The sequence below is a fragment of the Anser brachyrhynchus genome (assembly GCF_964034855.1).
Source record: "Anser brachyrhynchus genome assembly, chromosome: 1".
Classification (NCBI taxonomy): Eukaryota; Metazoa; Chordata; class Aves; order Anseriformes; family Anatidae; genus Anser; species Anser brachyrhynchus.
This window is the reverse complement of record NC_137694.1, coordinates 209174612-209195808: the sequence shown is the minus strand read 5'-3', so window position 1 is coordinate 209195808 and position 21197 is coordinate 209174612. Positions and strand designations below refer to the sequence as shown.

Sequence of the window (21197 nt, the reverse complement as noted above, 5' to 3'; positions counted from 1 at the left end):
GCACTCTTCCAGCACGGGAGAGTCTCAGCCAGCACGCCTCATTGCCCTGACCTGTTCCAGGCTCACGCATCAGTTCCCCCTCTCACTGTCAGTGCAGAATTGCTTAATTTTAAAATCTCCTTGCAAACCTTTCTCCATCAAACTCCTCCAGAACAGGCCTGCTTCCTGTGCTTTTGTTCCCTCTACTGGTGCCAGAGCTGCCTCCTCTACAATTCCTGATGGCTGAAACAACCTGACTGATTCCGAGTGACGACACACACATTACTGCTCCCACTGGGAAGTCCTTCCTGGCTTGTACGTTTACATTCAGTGTACTCAAATAATTTTCAAAATAAGTAGATGAAAAAAAAGAAAAAACAATGACACAGTGAGAATCCAGGTAAAATTTGACTTAGAAATATTAAATCATTAACAATAAAAATCTGGCTTAAAAGTTTGCTTACAACAGAAACCGTAGAGAAGAATTTTACAGCAATTCCCAGTTCTTCCTGCCCCAGACTACTGCACCTACTGTCTCTACGAATTAAATTTACTTAAATTTTCAGTACTTGACAATAGATTTTACAGCAACTTTTGCTGCTTTTTCACAGAGCTGTGCCAGAATAATTATCCTGAGGTCACAGTACATTTCTGTGTGGGTCACAAAATGTTCTTAAGTTGCTGACTGACATCAGTCACAGGTCAAAGTAGCAACCCTCTTTACCTCCTACAATGTTAGAGAAAGGATCAGAGCAAGTCGGCACAAACAACCACCTTCAGAAAAAAACTCCATCTCTGGAGACTGAAAACAGCCACTCACAGGGCACGTTATTTCTTTAGATCAAGACAGGGTTAAGGCAGGATCCTGAGGGACTATAACGGGGTAAAGAAAAACACAGTTAGACGTATAGGGAACGACATTGGAATCAGCGAGGCAAGGCTCTACCTACAGCATTTTGCCAGAAACGGAAGAAAATTATATTTGTATTCAGTGTCTCCTCTTTCTGCTCTTTTTTAAACAGGGCGCTTTGGATGGTACAGTACGGGGTGCTGATTTTCTCACAGATGTCCACCATGTCCACCAGCGTCCACCAGCGAACAAACAGATTTGCTCACAGGCATTACAGAGTAGATGATCAATCTCTTTAGTTCCCCTCTAGCTTCTGCAAATATCTTCATTATTAACAGCTTACGTTTAGGGCACTGACGCATTTGGGACAGGGAGACAGCAAGGGGATGCAGCTGTCTTAATCTGCCCATGCATTAACCCTCCTTTTGGATACCAGCACCTCAAAGCCACCTACTCCAACACAATTGTCTATATCTGAGAGAGACAGAGAAACCGCTGGAAAGGTAACACTCTCCGTATGACAAGTTAACACCCCAGAGTACTTACTAGCTTAAATTCACAATAAAATAAGTAAGGGTGAGTATATATCTGGCACTTTTTAGTACTGAATCTCCAATGACGCAGAAACACAGAGGACGGTCTTCAGAGAACGACGCAAATCGCCAAAAGCTGTGCATGTTGTATAAATATTATTCACATGCTTTAAATTGTGCAAACAGAAACTGACCTGCCTGAAGGACAAGCAGAATGAAGTGAATTACTAGGTGCGACAAAGTCTTTAGTTACTACAGATGAGAAAGGATAAATGCAGAAGGGACAGATTCAAGGTGTTACGGTCTGCTTTGATGCCTGCCGGAGAACACACCATGCCATGCAACGGCTCACTGCAGCTGAAGGAATTATTTGTCCGTACAAAGCGAGGGAAAATGTTTCTTTCAGAAGAAGCTTTTTCAGTTTATACAGAAGGTCTTCAAACAGATGTAAAGAAGTATATTTTTGTCTCCGTCCCTTGTTTTCCCTGCAATCATGATCCGAACAGGAAGGTACGGGATAGCTGAAGCTGTCCACAAAGGACAAACCATAACAGAAGCATACATTTAAATATATATTTATTTAAAATGCCAAGAAGCCAGTACTCTGGAGTAGTTTCCTTCAGAATACTCACAGCAGAACAAGCAGTAAGCTGCTTTACAGACAGGAAGCAAAGATGATATATGACTTGGCCACAGCAACCAAAACCATTAATGTCAAAGTCCTGACAGGAGACTGAGACTTCCACTCCTCCTCTCTCCAGCACAAAGTATTAAATGCTTTTAGAGGACTATTTATACTCACCAGATTCTCTGCTAGAATTGTCTTCAGAATCTTCATCTTCATCATCCTCAGAGTATTTTTTCTTGACTGTTTTCCTTCGTAACCGCCGGCTTTGCCTCATGGGCCTGGAGAGGTGTCGCCGGGATATGCGGGCACAGAACTCGGAATCGCTGTCCTCGTTTGATGGCGGGTCGTCTTCACTTTCATCCAGATTTTCCTCCGATATAACAAACTCGTCCTGAGATCTGTTCAGAGAGAGACCACAGACAACAGAGATATCTGAAACAAAGGATCAAAACGTGACCTCCATTTTATGAGCAAGTAATAAACGCAAAGCACTGCCTTTAACAAACGGGCACAAATTTTATAGAAATAATGTGTACTAAAGATCCAGAGAGCAAACTGCTGTCACTGGCATTAAGTTTCAGTCGCGTACTGGGGAGATAGCTTTACAGGGCGTGACATTACGCAGCAGATCAGAATAGCAGGTGACTACGAATGCTACATCAAACTGAGACTGCATTTGGCCGCCAGCGGAATGTAAATTCCAGTACAACATTCAGAAGGCGTTCAGCAGAGAACTGATTTGAAAATGCATGAGCACACTTTAACAGACCGATGCGCTATTAATTCCGTGAGATTTCCAAACGCTACATTGATTGATTGGAAATTTCCAGCACATTTTGCTTAACTATTCAGGGTGCCACTGAAAATTCCTTGGCAAAGTCACATGTGAAGAAAAAGCTCAAGAGATATTTGCATTTGTGTTGTGTAAGTTATCCATAAACTTAGTAAACTGACCATATGACTAGTGTAAAACTTAAAAAGTTAATGGTAAAGAGACTAAACCTCCATTATGTTTCTTCATTGAGGCATAAAGAAAATCTAAAATTATTATTAAACTTTTAACTTCAGGAATTTCCCAGTCTGAAAGATGAGAAATGCCAGGGAAAAAGAACTACAGTAAGCTAAAGCAATATTCATTTAGTGCCTAAACCTTCACATAACTGTTTTCTATAGTATAAACCTCCTGACTGTGTTCAAACTCTACCTTTTAGAAAGCAAAAATCAAGAATTGATTTCGGAACCCACGTGTCAGGGTGGAGAATTTCACTCTTCCGATTTCTAAATGGCAATCACGCCAAATAAAAATCCCACAAAACATGACATTTTCAAAAGGAAAGAGCCTGCCTCATTTCAGTTATGTCTTTGTTAAGGATACGTTCTGCTTGAAAAGCAGGTTGGATGATTTGCAGTGCAGTTTTTCCAGCACAATTACGTTCCACTAGGCCAGGAGTACTTTTGCTGGCACTGTGCGGTGGTGTTCCAGAACAGGACACACACCCCTAATCACCGTTTTAGGGGCACTGCAGAGTCGCAGAAACCTGTAGCAGCCAGGGAGTGGAAGCTAAACTGCAGACCTACCCATCGCTGATCTTAAATTCATCCTCGCTCTCTTCTTCATCCAGGTTACTGTCACTATCCAGGTCGTTTAGTCGCCGTCGTTTCTTGCGCCGTGCTGCAGCGGCCCGTTGTGGTCGCTTGTTTTCTTTCCTTTCTTCCTCTAGGATTGTGGAAATGTCTTTCCCACGGTGACCTGTGATATTAGACATGTCTTTGCCTCTGCCAATGCCTGAATTCAGTGAGAGAAAGGGGAAAATAAGAACAAGTTTATTTTTATTTAACTTCACACACATCTTTCTTCCACGTCTCTAGCTTCGGTTTATTTTCTGTAACACAGAACAATTTTTTCATGCAAGACACTGGCTGGGGTCTTGTTCCTGACACACACAGCCCCAGCTGCGGTCACTTGGAAATACTGAAGTCAATGTAGAAGGCAGCAGCTAAATGTCAGCATTCTGATACTTAACCACAATCCACATTATTCCCAATATGAGTGCTTTTTGAGTAGGGCAGATATAAAAAAAAAAAAAATACATCTTCATAATGCTTAATACCCTTCCTGGGAGATGTGGTGTTTAAGTTGCTGTTTGGCCAGTGAGTAGAGTTTCAGACAAGCTGATTTTACTGTCAAGAGACTTAGTTACATTTATTAAATCTTGTGTAACACACCACAGACACCTGATTTTCAGATCATCTCTATACAGCCACTGGCTTTCTGGGAACTGCTGTCTTTATGGAGATGCCAGAAGCTGTACAAGTTTCACAGCAGTTCTCTCCACACAAGTTAAGGTGATGCAGAAGCACAAATCCATCTATCTATCTCAGACACTATAGAAGATCTCTCGTTTTGTCCCCTGTGGTGTCTTAACAAGCAACAAAGAACGTAACTTCACTTTATCCATTGTAACTGAGAAATGCTTGCAGATCTGGATGAGTGATTTCAAGACAACAAATGTATTTGTAGACCCAGTCTTCAGCACGTCCAACTGTGGACCGCTTCGTGAACCCAATTTTTACAGGTGTCAAATGCCAATTCCACCAGCTGCCACTCCATTCGGAAATTCAAAACTTAGCAAATGAATTTTAAAAGCTTTCTTTAAAATTTTTAATTAATGAATTTTAAATGAATTATTTTTTTTAAATGAATTTTAAAAGCTTTTCACTGTATTCATACATCAAAACATGTACACACCGAATTTAACTATCAAGACCAAATACTTTTTGCCATCTTTTGGCAGCCTGGAATGGCCGTTTCCAAGGGAAGTTAACTGACTCTAAAAGTACAGTAGTAAAAACTGTAAACTATGTTGTTTTAAGGGAGAGGATTATATTTGTTGCCTGTCATATCAAAAGAAATTTGGTCTTACTCATCTTACCCCGCTGCAATGAAAAACAAAGTCAGAAACATACCTCCTCCATCAGCTTCCTTGATATCATCTTCAATTGCCTCATCAATTGCCTCATCAAATTCATCAAACCTAAAAGTAACATCTTTCATTTATGACTTTATTTGATATCATGAAAACATACCTAAAAATCTAAAATTGCCTTAAGAAAATACTCTGCATAGGAAACGGGCTGGCTATATGACAAAACAACAGACAATGGGCCAGATATGTGATAAAATAGCAAATTTTTAAAAGGTGTGTTTATTATTTTGATGTGCTAGCAGAGTATTTATCATTGCCAGGCTGTATTACTATTGATTTATATGAATAGAAAACCACCTTCGTTTTTACATGACAGGATTCAGCAATATATAATTCCAAAATTATTTTAAATGGTATCAGTGGCATTTTTCAAACAGAAGACTAGTTTTTCACACCTTTTATCTGGATGACATATCCACTGAAAATTGGCAAAACAGATTTTCTGAAAAGCACCTGAAAAGTCTAATTATTCACCCTAATTTTTCCTTGAAAACTTATTTCACATAGCTTCATTTCTCTTCTTTAAAGCTCACAGTAATTACATCTTATGGATCTGCAACACTGTAAGCCGAACAGATAAAATACACCGTACAGACTTCATAATTATATACAAATACACATAACGTAATGCTAGATAAAAAAATAGGGAAAACAAAAGAAAAATACTGGAGTATGCTTTTGTAAAACTGCACAAATCCCTGCACGCACGCTGCGTAACTCATTTAAAGGGAACAGCAAACGGAGAAGAAAGGATCCAGCCCCTTTACATGGAAGATGACTTCGTTGCTCTTTTTCTTCAGTTTTGAACTCAAATCTTGCAACAAAAGACTGTTACCTGCATTACCAAAACGATGCCTTGAGATATTACATGCAAAAAGTAGAAATTTTATTAATTACATAGGAAAAATGTCTTGTTTAGATTATTTTTTTCTTCTAATCATTTGCCCATTTTTTAATACAAATGACTGGTGATCGGACAATACTTTTATTAAATATTCGGCTTGCCAGTCACTGAAGATTACAGCTATGTTTATCTCAGTCCTCCATTGAGAACTCCATCAGAACAAGATGAAAATAAATCTGGCAATTACTCTGTGTTCCAACAGTAACCATAAAACTCTTCTTTAAAAATAACATGATTGATTTCTGGTCTCTCTGTACATCTAAGAACAACCGTATGTCATGTTTAAGGCAGCTTTACACAGTAAGAAACTAACTCTGAAATTATTCCATCAATGAGATTTATTCCACATTACTCAAACGCTATTTCCCTCTGCAGCACTAAAAACACCCTCTTTAAAATGTGAGAAATCACTTAATGCTTTCAAAACACTGCTAACAAATAACCTGATATCAAACACGAGCTGATAACTGCTTGTCCGTTAGGTGTAATGGAACATTATTCCTTCTGCTGCTGCTTTATTTGTAAGGCAGATGTTCGCTAACCTGCTCAGGAGAGGAAGACACAGATGACTCATGGCACAAAGGAATTAACCTGTCTTTGGAGAAGCAGAATGCTACACGATACAGATTTGTCTGTGAGCAGAATGGGACGTTTAGCATTTATTTTCCCACTCTGAAGGAAAGCATACGCAATTCTCACTGACACCAGTCGGACTTCACTGCAGACGCATCAATCTGAAGCGACACCCTGACATGTGTAATATTTCCACCAGCTCAAAGCTATGTGTACGATGGAGTCCGTAGGAAAGACTGTCATTTTGTATCAGAAGATTGATTTTCAAGACCAACGTTATATTAAACGTTATTTCAGATAAAAATTCCTGTCTTTGTACCATGTGTGCCCTGCTGAAGTCATGCCAGATATCCTACAGGCAAGGTTTTTTTCTCCTGGTCAGCTGCTGCCTGACCTGTCACACACACAGCAGCAAATCTACGTAATCGTGCCCGTGGCATAATGTTCCTTACAGAAATACCTGATTTTGCAAACCAGCAATGACATTTTCCTTAGTGTGGCTTCTGCTGTTGATTTTAAAAGTTACCGGAAATCAACAGCTAAGTGAGGTCAGGCTGAGTTTTCCGAACAGGCTGGAAAACTCACCAGACACAAAGGCTATGCCTGTCATCAACCAGACTGAGTTTAATCAGGGTTATTGCTGGAAGGTTTTGGAAGTTGTAATGTTCTATTTTTTTTATGGTAAAGGTCTACACAGAACAAGTACTGTGGGAAAGGCAAGATTTTTTTTTTTTTTATATTCTTAATGCAGCTGGGACAAAAAGCACGAGCTCTCAGGCAACCAACCACGTCCTTCTCTAATCCCCTGCTGGCCTGGGGAGGATACTGGGCATATCTCAGGGCATTGTTTAGAAAATAGTTTATAGAACGCTCTGATAATACATGGAGAACAAAAGATAACACGAAGATTGTGCTGAATTTTGGAAACCCTAGTGGCTCGTTCTACTTTTACTTTCAGAATGCAGAGTCTAAATGCCTTGGATTTTTAATTTACTAATTGCATTTTTATCATCACAATTACTCTGCAGAGTTGTTCTCTTCTAATTGCGTATTAAGTTTCATGCCCCTTTTGTGTAAAGTAGCAGTAAAGGGGAAAAATGAGGGAGAGGAATTTCAGGCCTTCACACAGAAACATGAGTTTCTCTTTCAAGAGAAAGGAGGGGCATAATTGGCCTGCTTTAACTTGCTGCAGAAACTGCAGTAACACCAAAATCTCCTCCAATATTCCTGAACAAAGAAAGTACCATGTGCATTTTATATTTTTTATGCATCTGCCCTTCGCTATGCTATCTAATGTGCACCTCCATTTTAGAAACATCAAGCATAAGCAGTATTCAGAGGAAAGAACAAAGACACTTTAATTTGGCTGCTCTTTTAAATATAAATGCCTGCTTGAGAAGCTGTGGGTTGCTTGAGAAAGAAAATGACAATGACTTTTTTGTTGTTTTACAAGCTATTTAAACAAGCTGCCTACCTGTAGCTTATGCATTTCCGGGTTCTGGTAGACCTCCTTTCAAGTAGCTTTGATTTGGGCTTTTTGGAATCTTTCTTTTTTTCTTCCTGACCTTCAGGTATTTCTGGCTCCTGTTCACACAAGACAGAGTGTCAAAACGTTTTCTCTTCCCTCCCTCGCTCCAGACTTATTATGACTGAACTCCTACCGTGCAGATTTTTATGTAAGACAGAAAGTTTGTGTGTCCAACACAACGCATTTTGATTTCCAGTGCAACGACTCGTTACAGCGCAGATTTCACGGGAACGCTTGCTGACAGGGCCCTTACTGACAGCCTAATTCCACAAACACATAGTTTGAGCGTTCAGGTTATTTTATCGCTGTTTACACTGCAACACTCAGGTGATCCTCCCAGGACTTGTAAGCAGCAGCTGAACACGTTGTTGCTCACATAAATCTCTACCTGCTAAGCACAGGGACTCTGCATCTGTGCCCCCGCACTGGTCTCTGCCTCCAGACAGCTAACGGCACAGGTGGTTTGCTCAGGGGCTCTCCTTGGTCTAAGCCATCGCAAACGCCTTTACTTGGTGCAGTTTCAATGAAATTCCAATGAAATTCCATGCAGTTTAAATTTAAGACATTGTTTCCAAGTTATTAAGCTAAACAAACAAATAAAATCTGTCCCTGGGCAGTTATTTTTAAAAATATTTTCAAAATATTTGCTCTCAGCCAGAGAGTCCTTTGCAGGTTTGTAAAATCTGTTATCAAGCGTCTGATATCCACAGACAGAGGGAGAAAATTAGCTTTACTACAGCCAGCATGGAAAGTTTGTATTTAAAACAAACTAAAGTTTCATTTTCAACTTTCAAGTAAGGAACAGATTATATAACTCTGGATAAAGGCATTTGGCTATGACATGAAGAAATTCACTTTAAATGTATTCAAGAAGTGAAAAAAGGGCAATCACCACATAAATAAAAATATTTTTCCTATTCTGCAAAGGGAAATCATGTACAAACTCTGTTAATAGAACACTAAATGCTTATAGTTTTTCACCAAACTTCAAATGAACTTGTTGTAGGCAAAGGAACTGCATAACCTCACCCCCCATAGGCCAGACACACTGATTTCTCTCCATCAGCTCTAAAGGCTATAACAATTAGCTCAGAGACGACTGTACAGCAGCCAGCAGAGTTAATTGCACAGAATCGCACCCTTACAACTGACAGAACGGCAGAGCGCTCTACTCAACGCCCAAGTGTAACTGGGGGAAGGCAATCCTGCGATCTTCACTGACAGAGGACTGTGTGGAGCACCAGGTGGCTCTAATAACCAAGAGAAAGCTCCCTTGGCTTCAAATTCAAGTTCAGTCTAAAATGGAGGCCACAGAATTATTTCTGGCCTGAATATACGTTGATTTTTCTTTCCAAGATGCTACTAGCTCTCTGAACACACCACTGAGAAAGAATAAAGAATACGACACCATAGATGCAGTGACTTACCTGTGGTGGAATGATGTTCTCAATACTGATGCCCACGTACACCAACCGCTCTTTCCTTTAGGAGAGAAAAAAAGAACGTAAGTTTACAGAAAGACTGCAGACATCTAAAATAATGCTGCAATTAGCACCATTTGAAGCTCTTACTATCACTTACAGAAGCATCCAAAGAAGGTGTTCCAACTGAAAACCGTTATTATAGTTGGAATCTAAATACTAAAATATCTAAATATCTAAATATTTAATCTAAATACTAAAATCTAAATACTAAATCTAAATATCTAAATACTAAATCTCACGTGATTACATTTTCCTGTATGCATAATATAAGTGATTTCCAAAGAGTTCTCACAAACAACAATATTTGAAGATTGCGAGCACCCCAGAAATGACTGAATTCAGATACAAAAAGCAATTAAAAAAACAGCTGAAAAACCCTAATGTTGTGACACTAACAAATCTATAACCACCACCGACCTTGGAGGTACTGGAAGATAAAATGGGAATTTAAAATCACACTGAACTGGAAAAATGTACTCGGTGCCATCTGGGCACCACGAATACTTCAAGAAAGATGTGAGCCAGCCAGTAGGAATTACTGGGGTACAGCAGATGTGCCCTGCAGAGAAAGGCTGAAGGAGCAGGGACAATTGGTCTAAGGAACGCAAGCTCAAAGGCAGGAGAGAGAGCAGTGCTCAAACATAGGAAAAACGACTGGAAGGAGAAGTAGGCTGTCCTTCCGGACACCAGTAGGTAACAGGATTAAATCAGAGTGAGTAAAATGGAGTTTAGGGAGCAGCAGCAGCAGCAAGCTTAGCTTGTCTCTGAGCATTCAGTATCATCTCGATTGCTGTGGGCACAAGCCTGGTGCCTGGCCTCTGCCTGCTGCTCCAGCCCCACCAGGAGATGCCTCTGACATCCCAGCACCTCGCCGAGAGCACAAGGTGCTGACCTCTGGGCTACCGAACCCAGCTATCAAAGAGCAGCGTCTGGCCTTCTTCTAGGAAAACAAGGGATAGTTTGGATAAATGAAGACAGCAAAGAAAGCTGGTGGCATTTACTGGATCCTGCAAGGACTCTAAAAGCAAGCCACATCCCTACAGAATTTAAAATTAATTTGACTAACAGCAGTTTTGAACATACACGTTACAGAACAATCCTGCACAGGGACAAGGATGAGCTAGACATCTGCCAGCAGACCTCCGGCTTTCAAGGCCCAGTGAAGCTCCATTCCAGTTGAAAGAAAATCGTGCAGGAACCAATGCTAACTTCTAAATTTCTGAGATAAAGATTCCCGGTCAGTCAGCCAGAATCAGACCTGTGCAGTTGCACGGAGCAGCTGTACTGAGCCCACGTCCTGGAGTCGCAACAGGATGCATCAGGTGCACAAGGACACAAAGGTCTAAGGTGCATCTTCACTTCATTATTTTATGCACATACTTAGAGGCTTCTATGGGTAAAAATTTGGTTTCTAAAACTTCGATTAGTTTATAAAGAATCTAAGTAAATTTTACAACAGCCTTCTGACCAGCCTCCTGCATTTTTATCCAAATAACCTTCCGAAGAACTGTCTGCTGAAAGAATTTAGCAGAATATTTTTTAAATGACACAAACTGGTATAGTTCCTAAAGTAATACTGACAGAACGTAGAAATGGATTTTAGAACGTTTTACAGGCAAAAAAACCATGAGCTTTGACAACTCTGTATCATTAGACCTAAATTGAAAAGTCTGGCTTCGTACTAAAGTAATTGTTTGCGTCTCCTACTATCAGGTTCCCAAAGTGAGAGCTCAAAAGAAATTGTCTTCGTCCACCCAAGCACCATGAGATCGGTTGGACGAGAGGAATTTTCTCATACACTGTGCAAAGTCACTGTGTTCTTGCAAATGAGTTTAAATAGCATCTTAAGGCAAGGAATGCAACTCCTAAAATCAGAAAATGCCTTGTACAGTCTCTGTTTCTCATTTTTTTGCAGTGCAAAACATCAAGAGATGGAAGAGATGAGAAAAATTCAACTGGTTTTAAAAGTTTTGGGGATCTGCTTTAGCTCCCCCTGGCTTAGGTACACGCTGTTTAAGAAATCAGCAAATAAAACCAGCCAGTCCTGCCAAGGGAAAGGTCTTAAAACAAATCGCACCATGAAGTATCAAAGCTTTCGTTATTAGGATGCAGCACCCAGAAGCTCAACATTTTAACCAGGGGCTTAAACATTTTAACCAACGGGTTTGGCGCTGTGGGTGCAGGTAAGCACTGACTGGTTACAAACACTTCCCAGAAGAACCCAGAAAACATCTTCTCTCATGTAGACAGCGGCAAAAGTTGCTAAAGGGATGTAAAAAAAAAGGGCAGGAAAGGAAGTGCTCCACCTGACTTGAGTGGAAAAAGCAGAGAAGTAGTCCCCAGAGGGATTTTCTATCAAGTCTGGGAGTCTCTAACATGAACTAAAAGGGGCATCCATAACAGCTTGAACATCCGCTCCTTCCAGCTCATGATAGGACACGATTATCAAAGCGTGCATGAGACACCTGAAATTCAGCCAGGCTGTTGCGGTAACATCTTGAATTCATGAACAGAAGGAAAACAAAGGTATGACTTTGATCTACACATTTGTCAGAGTCATCGTGAAACTGAAAGTTTTCATAAAAAATCCATGATGTGGCACTTGGGGGATGTGTGAGGATACAGCTGAACAGCTGAATCTGTTCCAAGCAGGTTCTTGAGAAGCAGAGAATAACCGAAGCACAACGGAGTCACTAGTTCAAACAGCACGGTAGCAACACTGGCTCACAGAGTCTTTGAAGTGTGTGTGCCCATGATGAGATAATTGTTTGTCTTCTCTTTCCCAAAAAGGCAGAAGAAATACTGTGATTTTATAGAAATATTACGTTAAAATATTTCTGTGCCCAAAACAACCCAGTTCAATTTATATAACAAGCTGTAATAAAAAAGGCCAGCATTTCTTCTAGCATTATAATTCTTGTTCTTTTCGGCCTTTTTATCTTAGAATTTCCTAAAATATACCACCACTAAGTTGAAGGACTTCAATATTCAACTACTGCATCATGAAATCCTTTATAGCCCAAATTCATTTCTCTCTTTAAGAGACTTAAGAAAAAAAAAAGCCTCTTACGGTGTACAACAGAAAACATTAGGTTAATCTGATGAGGTATGAGGATCAGATTGCAAAAGGGCTGTTAAACATCTGTTTCAGCCCCTGAAAACTTGCTACGATATCGATTGTACGCTCTCCTGTAACAGTTAGAAGGCCGTACTCTCATGCAACACCAGTGGTTACAAGGAAGCAAGACAGACTGGAAAAAAACCTGGCATTCCACGTAATGGTTGCCAGCAGAATATTTACCAAAGTAGGTCCAAAAATACTGTTCACCAGCAACGAGGCTTCCCACCACAAACCAGAGCAGCAGACACAGCTCCTGTGTCCCATACTCCTGCACAGATGGAGTAAGCTGAGCTCACTCGTAAAAATAGCTAATTGCTTCATTCCCAAAGCTACAAATTCACTAGAATTGGCAAGCCGAGGGGAATTTTACCACAGTGGGATCTAAATCCACTCTGAGCAGAAGCGAGGAACAGTCGGTACCTGATCTGTCACTCTCGTTGTTGCCGCAGCAGCACTAACAAACGGATCTGAAGGAAGCTGAAGGCAGACAGGGATTGTGCTCCACTCCTGAGCACCAAATCACTACACCCCGTGTGGTGTTACTGCGCGTGCTAGAAATACGAGCCTGCTCCACTACTGCCTTTACAGGGGTCTCACTTTCAGATGAATTTTGCCTTTCAATGTACAGTTCATGCGAAGTTGTGTTTAATAATTCATGCAGATGGTATTAAACGTTGCAGAGCACTCAGTGTATGCCCCAAAGCAGTCTGTTATGCAGATTGTATTCCATGTCCCTCATTTTCGGGTCTGAGAACTGCAGACTGGATGTTCCAAAGAGTAAGGATGTTGTCCCTAAGCACAGCAAACTGGTTTGCATTTAGCCTTTGGTAACAGCTGAGGAGAACCCAAAATTTCACTCCGAATTGTGATTCAGCTGCGCTACGGTAACTGCATAACCCTGTAGAACAAGCGAAGTCCAACAGAATCTAAAGTTACAAGACTCAAAAAACACATTCGCCTGGATTACCTTTGTAACAAAATCAGGGCTTCACCTTGTTTACAACAGGAAATTTACACGGGGCTGACAGCATTACTAACGCACGCAGCTGAACCCGTGCTGAAAACCATTTAACTACAGCTATGGCAAGCCATAATTGTCCTCAGACACCTTGGCTAATTACCGGACTTCTCCCTTCTTGCAAGCTCTCCCAGCGCTGCACCACCAAAACCTCTGTAACCAGTGGGAAGACAAAACTGGTCTCACCAGTTTCCAGTTTCTTTTATCCCGTCCTCCCCAGTCCCAGGTTCATTAATGCACGTTCAAAGAGTAGTACCTGCGTTCTGCACGCTCCTTCTTTTTTAAGACGACATCCAGATCTTGCAATTGTTCTTCTAATTTCTCACAGAGTAGTTTCTAAGGGAATGAAACACAGCGTTAGTTTCTTTCCTAAACCATTTTGGTCTACTGTTCGGACACTTCATTCACTATTTCTGTATTTGTCAAACTGATATCTGGAGGAAGGGTGAATGCTTCTACACTGGAGGCTCTTTGATGAACAAGGCTTAAAGCAAAGACCGTCTTCGTAAAGCACGTGTGTGCTCTGGCATGAACATTTTTAGAGAATCATCCTTCCAGTAACTGGAATTTACTGCAGGAAGCAATGCACCTGAAGCAAGTACTAAAGATGTTTATCATAAACATACTTCCATATTAGTATCACATTTTTTTGGTATTTATAACTTAGCCTCAGAGAAACCTACAGATTTCACAGACATACATAATATACACACGTGAAGCTGAGTTTGCAAACAGTGATTCTGTTTGCCACTTAATCTCTGGACAGCACACAAGTCTATGGAAAAACAAAAGTAGGGGCTACAGGAAAAAAAAGTCTACAGGAAAAAAAAAGTAGGGGCACATTTCAGCATCACTTTCTCACCAAATATTCCATATTGCCATTTAATGTGCAAGGAGCCGTATGTAAAAATGACTTTTTATGGACAAATTGTGCCTTGTTTCATGATCATGGCCTTACTGTGCTATGTCCAAGGATCTTTACTCTTTCACAAATTTGTTATTTTTCATATTAAAAAATACCAAACAGCAACAAAGCAAGGAGATGTTTTAAGTGCAAGCTGCAATATGAAATTGTGTAAGGAAAACTTTCTTACTATTCAAGATCATGACTACTCAAACAAAAACACTTCTCAGAAGAGAACTGAAAAATCGACGCGTGATACGGCCGTAACATGCCATGGTTGGTGTGGCTAGCTTTTTGCAGAGCAACAGCACGTCTGGCAAAGGATTTTTCCTCTGCAGATGGGCAGATTATGCTGAAAATGCACACAGGATGGTTCCCATTGATTTAACAAGAACAGCATCATACATTCTTTGGCTTATCCTTCCAAGCATCATCACTGCAAATCTTGCTTTTATTTTAGATGCCTTTTTATTTTAGAAACTGGGCATGTGCACTACCTTTTCTTTCTTTTTCTTTTTTTTTTTTTTTTTCAGAAGCAGCTTCTAACCTTCAAAAAAGTGGCCATTACTTGACAGGGACAACCCGGCCTTTCTCAGCAGAAGCTAACTAGATTGTGAAACCCATCAGAAAAAGCAGCTTTCTCTACCAGCTTTTGAGCAAACGTCTCTGGAAAAGGAACAGCACACCAAAAACAGCTGCTTGCTTTGGTCACTGTATTTTATACAGATATTCCTTGCTGCTTGCTGCTCCCCCTCCCAGATGCCAACATCATGTTTCATTTGGGAAAAAAAATAAGATATATTTTTAATATTATTTTTGTTATTTAACAAAATATAGGAAAAAAGTGTGGCTGGAGTACACACCAGCATCTACACAGCAGCAACATGTAGTCATTCATCACTAAAAGAAGAAAGGGAAAGGGAAAAGACCTCACAAAACTCAGTTTTACTAATGGCTGAGGGGGAAGATCATCACTCCATCCTGGTCTACTTTAAAACAGAAAGAAGATGAAAGAAGGGAAGAACTTGTTAAACTCCCAACAACCCTCCACAAGTGCAAAGCTGAAAGGGAAGTCGAAGAGGGTCCATACGTGCTGGCAAGGTGGGCAGAACCATTCTCCGTCGGGAATTATCATCAAAGGAGGGCGAAGGCAGGCTGTGTGGTATCCGCTGTCACAGGAGTCACATAACAAGATCTGTTGAAACAAAACAAATCGTGAGTATCTTTTGGCATTCACAACATGTAACGAGCTCCAGAACTGTTTTCCCTGCCAACACAGAAGCGCTTCATAAATGCTTTGGGCTGTGCCAAAACCCCCAAAAATCCTGTATCGCTTATTACTAGCCGTTTCCAGGGCCAGGGGTGGTTTTTATGGGTAAGTTTATGTATCACAGTTTTCCACTTTAACACCAGATTTTGTCTCGTGTTGTGTTCTCAGGCTCTTAGCACTACTGGGCTACGCAGAGCGTGTGCCCGTGCTGTGGAATCTGGTAATGCTTTCCAGACCCCGGCCTAAGTGGAAAACTACATCTGGACAAGATGTGGTGTGAGCTGCTTTCCCTGTGCGCTCACGTCTCCACGAGGGAAACCTGGCCATGTGGAGGGAGCCTGAGCAATCTGAGGCAGTTTCCTCAGACAGGATGATTTTATGTCCAGGGATGGTAGAGATAAAGCTAGAGATAAAGCCTCGCAGGCTCGCAGGGATATACAGAACTAGGCAGCTATTAGGATTGCTGTTTAGCTGGGTAAAAAAATCTCTGGAGATCCCATTCCATTAAAACTGACATAAACTATGTGAGTATCTATTGCAATATTTACCTCTAACATCCTAATATTCTAACTTTGTCTCAGCTATACGAGAAATCTGTCACACACCTGAGAATATGCTTATTTTGTGGAGTCATAGCAAAACCGCACATTATGATTTCCCCGATGAACAGAGGAATTCATGATGGTATCTACTACCAATGAACCAGAACCACAAACATTAGAAACACTGAAAGCTGGTTGTGCTCTTTCTTCATGTGATTTTGCTGGATTCAGTCCTCAGGACGATGCGCAGCTTTATCCAGCTGGAGCAACTACGTAGCTCCAACCCTGTCACAAGACACTGGAGTGCACACATCGCACAGCTTTTTTTTTATGTTGTCTCTTCTGTATTCACTGAAGTTGCAGAAGCAACCTCGAAGCCTCACCCAGCTTAATTCTCAGTGTCTTAAGTTGTGTTATACCTCGTAAAAGACATTTCAAAGGAGGTAAATAAAAGAAGTAATGTCCTCTCCTTGTTAAAGGTTAACTCATCTTTCGTCGTGGCTTCTTTACCTAAAACCTAGAGGGTGCTCCACATACAGCCACCCCAAGGAACGATGTGCCTTCAGATACTCTTCTAATCTACCAAAAACACTCAAGAGAAGCTTTCCCCCAAAGCCTACCAGCTCCGGGTGGTTGGGAAGGCCACACTTCTTGCACGGCTCATCGTCATCAGCAGGTGCGGCTTCTTCTTCCTCCTCTTCTTCCTCTTCCTCCTCCTCATCAGAGTTTTTTTCACTCTCTGAGCCCTCACTTTCCTCATTACTTGAGTATTTCCACCTGCCACGTGTCCGTGTACCCGTCCACCGAACTTTGCTTCTCTAGGAGCGACACCATTTCAAAGAGAAAACACAAAGGAAACTTACAGTTTCTTCCCAGATCCTAAAAAAATATTAGGCTCGATAGTGAAGTGATTCATCTCAATCACAGGAGTTTTAAATTCACAACAGAGCATTTCAACGAATAGATCACCATTCAAAGAGCCTTAAAGTTCAACAGGATAGCAAAGGGAGAAAAACACTATCTACCTGCAGAAAGAAATTTGCAAATGAGGTTTAAAAATAGGAAGACAGACTGGTGACTCGGCCTCTTTTCTCCCACTTTGAAAAAGCAACCTTGTTTGTGCACGAGGTAAATTCCACATTTAAAGTTTCTTAGTTTTCCTCAACCCAAACAGAACACTTGGTCATTTATTTTTTCTTGATGTACAGTTTATATCTTTCATTTTGCTTTAGGAAACATGTTTGCACTCTAAAAAGTATATCAATTTAACTGCTTTTCATGCATTTTTCTAAGAAAAGCACAATTTTCTGAAATAAAATCAGCGCACCATACAAGTACATATTTCGTATTAGTTAAAACTACATTCTACAACCTGGATATTTTAACTTTAAAACAACGTAAGAAAAAAAAGAAACTTTTCCTGCAATTAACTGTCTTGCTTCTCATAAACGTCGTGCTCTCACAAATACATTTTACCTGACATTGAAAAGGACACTGAAAAAGGAAAATAACTTTTCTAAGTTTTTCAGCTCAAACCATGTTTCAACTTTGACTAAACTACTCATTGATCTGAACCAGCTAAACTGAAACGTACAAAATATTCTAATTCTCCTGCAGGATGCACTCATTACACAGCTGTACTTGTCACATTGGTAAAGTTTCATTTTGGGTTCTTAACATTCATTTCCTGCTCTTAAGCTATTTTACTGTTCATTAAAGCTTAGTGGCAAATTTTGCTCTCAATCCATGAGAGTATTAATTTAATATTAGGCTTCCTCATATGTCACCATCATTTCAAATCTCTTTTTAAAGATCCTTTTTAGAAAGAAAAGGAACACAAAATATCCAATTAAAGATTAGGGTATTTTGATAAAATGACAGAGGCGTAATATTACCAAACTTCTTCCTCTGTCATAATTTTTTAAAACTGTCTAGAAAATTAAGCATGTTTAGATCTCTGTATCTTGGGAAAAAAAAGATCAAATTATAGCAACACTATTTCAAAATTTAAACTACTTGTAAAACTTAGAATCACTACTATCATTTTATTTTACTTCCGTTATTTCATTTAATTATTTTGGATATATGACAGAATTTTTCAGTATAAATGTTATTATTCACAGTAAAATGAGCTGTTCTTTTTAGGAAGGTTATTCGGCACTGCAGTATGTAAAAGAATTTTCTAAATATCTGAATGTAATATATAATATTGTAAATACCTGAATTGTAGCAGAACTACAAAATCAGTAAGGAAATGTGTAGTACTGAAAAATTAATACGATTTCAAGTTGATATGAAAGAGTATACTTAAAATTACAGCCTCTTTATTCCCTTTTACTCTTTTGCACTCCATAGCCAGAAACATAAGGAAAATAAATGAATAAAAGTTGATTAGAATTACATAGATTTAGAAGTACTATACATACATACATTTAACTCCTTATATTTACCTGACATACTTTTAAGATCTATGCCCCACAATAACAAGTTTATAATGAAAAAAGACACCTCCATCCATAGTATAAATTGTTTATCCCATGTATAAGAAGAGCTAGTTATATCATGAAGCCACCACAACAATAGCTTTAGCTTCAGCTAGAAACATAAGTCCTAACACGTTATTCTTCACCATTTTTGCTTTATTTTTTGCTTATGATCATCCTCATCCTGACCAAGTATCCATCTAGAAAATCCACGGGAGCTACAAGTCCCCATGCAGCCACTCAGTCAGACTGACTTGGGTCTGATCGTGCTGTTTGTTAGGAGAATTCACTTCCACTGGCTTGGTCTACTTTGCTTAGCTTAAATGAAAGATTTTATAAGCTGCTAAGTCAACAGATTTTATTAGTGCTCTCTTAGGGGATGTTTTCAGATTGGTTGAGTCCACTAACTGGATTGCAAAGCTATTTCCTCGCAGAAGTTGACCGAAGGAATGTAATCCTTCACATTTTATGTAAACTCATATTCTCCTTACAGATAAGGCCATGATAATCTCTATTCCCAAGAAGTAAAACTGTATTACCTTGTTAACTTTAGAATTTGACTCCTTCTCCTGTTTTTTTGCATCTTCTTTTCGTTCCTGCTTTTGTGCTGCCGCAGGTTTCTCCTCATCCTCTTCAGGCCTTTTTTTCTCAGATTTCTGATCCCGAGTCTCCACAACTTTTGGGGTAGGCTTGGATATTCTCGGAGATCGCCGTAACGTGCGGCCAATGCTGACCTCTTCTGGTGGCGTTTCTGCCTTTCTCTTCCTACTTGAGATCCTAATTGTTAATTTAATTCCTTCTTTCTGTCTTTCAGAAGTTATTTCCTTATTATCTGTTGCACAGCTTTCCTCTTCAGAAACTAGTTTATATTTAAATTTGCTTTTAGGTACAGGAGATTCCTTTTTACTCTCCGAGGAGTCCTCCAGATTAGAAGCGTGGGCATCATCTAATCCATCTGGCTCTGCCTTGGCAGCTTCAGGCTCTCCCTCTTGCTTTTCAGGGCTGGCTTTTTCTTCTACCTTGCTCTCCTCAGGGGGAGCAGGTTTAGTATCGGAGCCCTCTGTTTCTAAACCAGACTTCTCTAAAGTAACAGGCGAAGTAGATGCAGGAGGCGTCTCAGCAGCTTTCAGAGAATCAGGCTTCTCCTCAGGCTCGCTTCTGCTTTTCAAAGCCTCCTCATCAGGCAGCGCAGGCTTGGGCAGTTCTGCAGGAGCAGATGCGTTTGTGGCCCTTTCTAGCTTCTCTAAACACTCTTTGGGCGGCGGCAGTCTGTCCTTTTTGATTATCACGGCTAGCTTCTCTTCAGTATTTTTGGCACAGTCTTCAGAGTTTGAAGATTCTTCCACTACCGTTTCAGCAGCTGCATTGTCGAGGGACTCTTTTTCCACAGGACTAGATTCCTCCTTGAAAGGCACTTTCTGATTAGAAAGCTCAGAGACCACAGCCCCTACCTCCTTCACCACAGTTACTGCGTTTTTCTCAACTTCACATGCTTTTATAATTCTGCTAACAGAATTTAGGGAGTCCGAGATCTTTTCACCACTCTTATTACCATTTTTCTCTTTTAACGAGTTGCTGTCTTCCTTTGTAATAACCGAGTGCTCTGACTTATTGTTTTGTATGACACTTGGGGTTATTTTTTCACTGCTAACCTCTCCGTTTACCAGTATTTTCCCATCAGGACACAAAGCAGTAATTGTAGGGACTCTCTTAAAAGTTTCTTCTTCTGGTTTCCCTTCTTCCTTCAAGACGTCCTTCGTTGGAGTAACGCATTTACATAGGGCGCCCTTTATCGGACTGTCATAGTCATCCGTCAGCTTGATCTCTCGCTTTTTAAGGGGTATTTTTGCCTGCTGGTCGTTTTTAAGTTTCTCGCTTTCTTCCACAGACTTCTCCACAATTTCCTGGGGAGTTTTGACATTAACACAAAATTCTAACCTCTCCGGCTCGTGAACAGCTATTTTGTCAGTACAACTTTTTACGTCTTTTAAGTCTTTTGGTTCTATTTTGTTTTCCTTCACTTCTACTTTAACAGGCTTGACATTTTCTTTAAAGGAATCGCTTTCTTCTTTGACAGTTTGCTTTTCTTCATTGTATTCTGTAGGTTTCTCTAATTTTACTATTACTGGCAATTTTATAATTTCTTTTTCTTCCACCTTCTCATTTTTCATTGTGTTTTCATCTTCTTTGACCACAGGAAGAGGAAGACTTTCCAGTTCCTTGGGCTGTTCCTCCATTTCCTCCTTTTCTTCTTTGATTTTTAATTGATTTTCTGTTGACAGAGAAAAACAACTATGAAACAGAACCAGGGGACCTACAGGATTACAAATAGCATCCATCAAAATGAAGGTGTATCTAAAAAAAACAACAATCCAAGTGCCCCACAAACGAAT

The 21197-nt window shown here is 40.1% G+C and overlaps 1 protein-coding gene across 1 annotated transcript in view; it reads right to left on the bottom strand.

Moving 5' to 3' along the window:
* The window catches only part of RSF1 (remodeling and spacing factor 1), a 61455-nt gene that overhangs the window by 9635 nt on the left and 30623 nt on the right, over window positions 1-21197 (bottom strand). The window contains exons 6-14 of the mRNA XM_080576335.1: window positions 19344-21076; window positions 16942-17139; window positions 15600-15704; window positions 13862-13941; window positions 9410-9464; window positions 7929-8038; window positions 4958-5025; window positions 3569-3776; window positions 2165-2388 (exon numbers count right to left, since the gene is read on the bottom strand). Of these exons, the coding sequence (XP_080432461.1) occupies window positions 2165-2388; window positions 3569-3776; window positions 4958-5025; window positions 7929-8038; window positions 9410-9464; window positions 13862-13941; window positions 15600-15704; window positions 16942-17139; window positions 19344-21076 (2781 nt within the window). The remainder of the gene's footprint in view (window positions 1-2164; window positions 2389-3568; window positions 3777-4957; window positions 5026-7928; window positions 8039-9409; window positions 9465-13861; window positions 13942-15599; window positions 15705-16941; window positions 17140-19343; window positions 21077-21197) is intronic.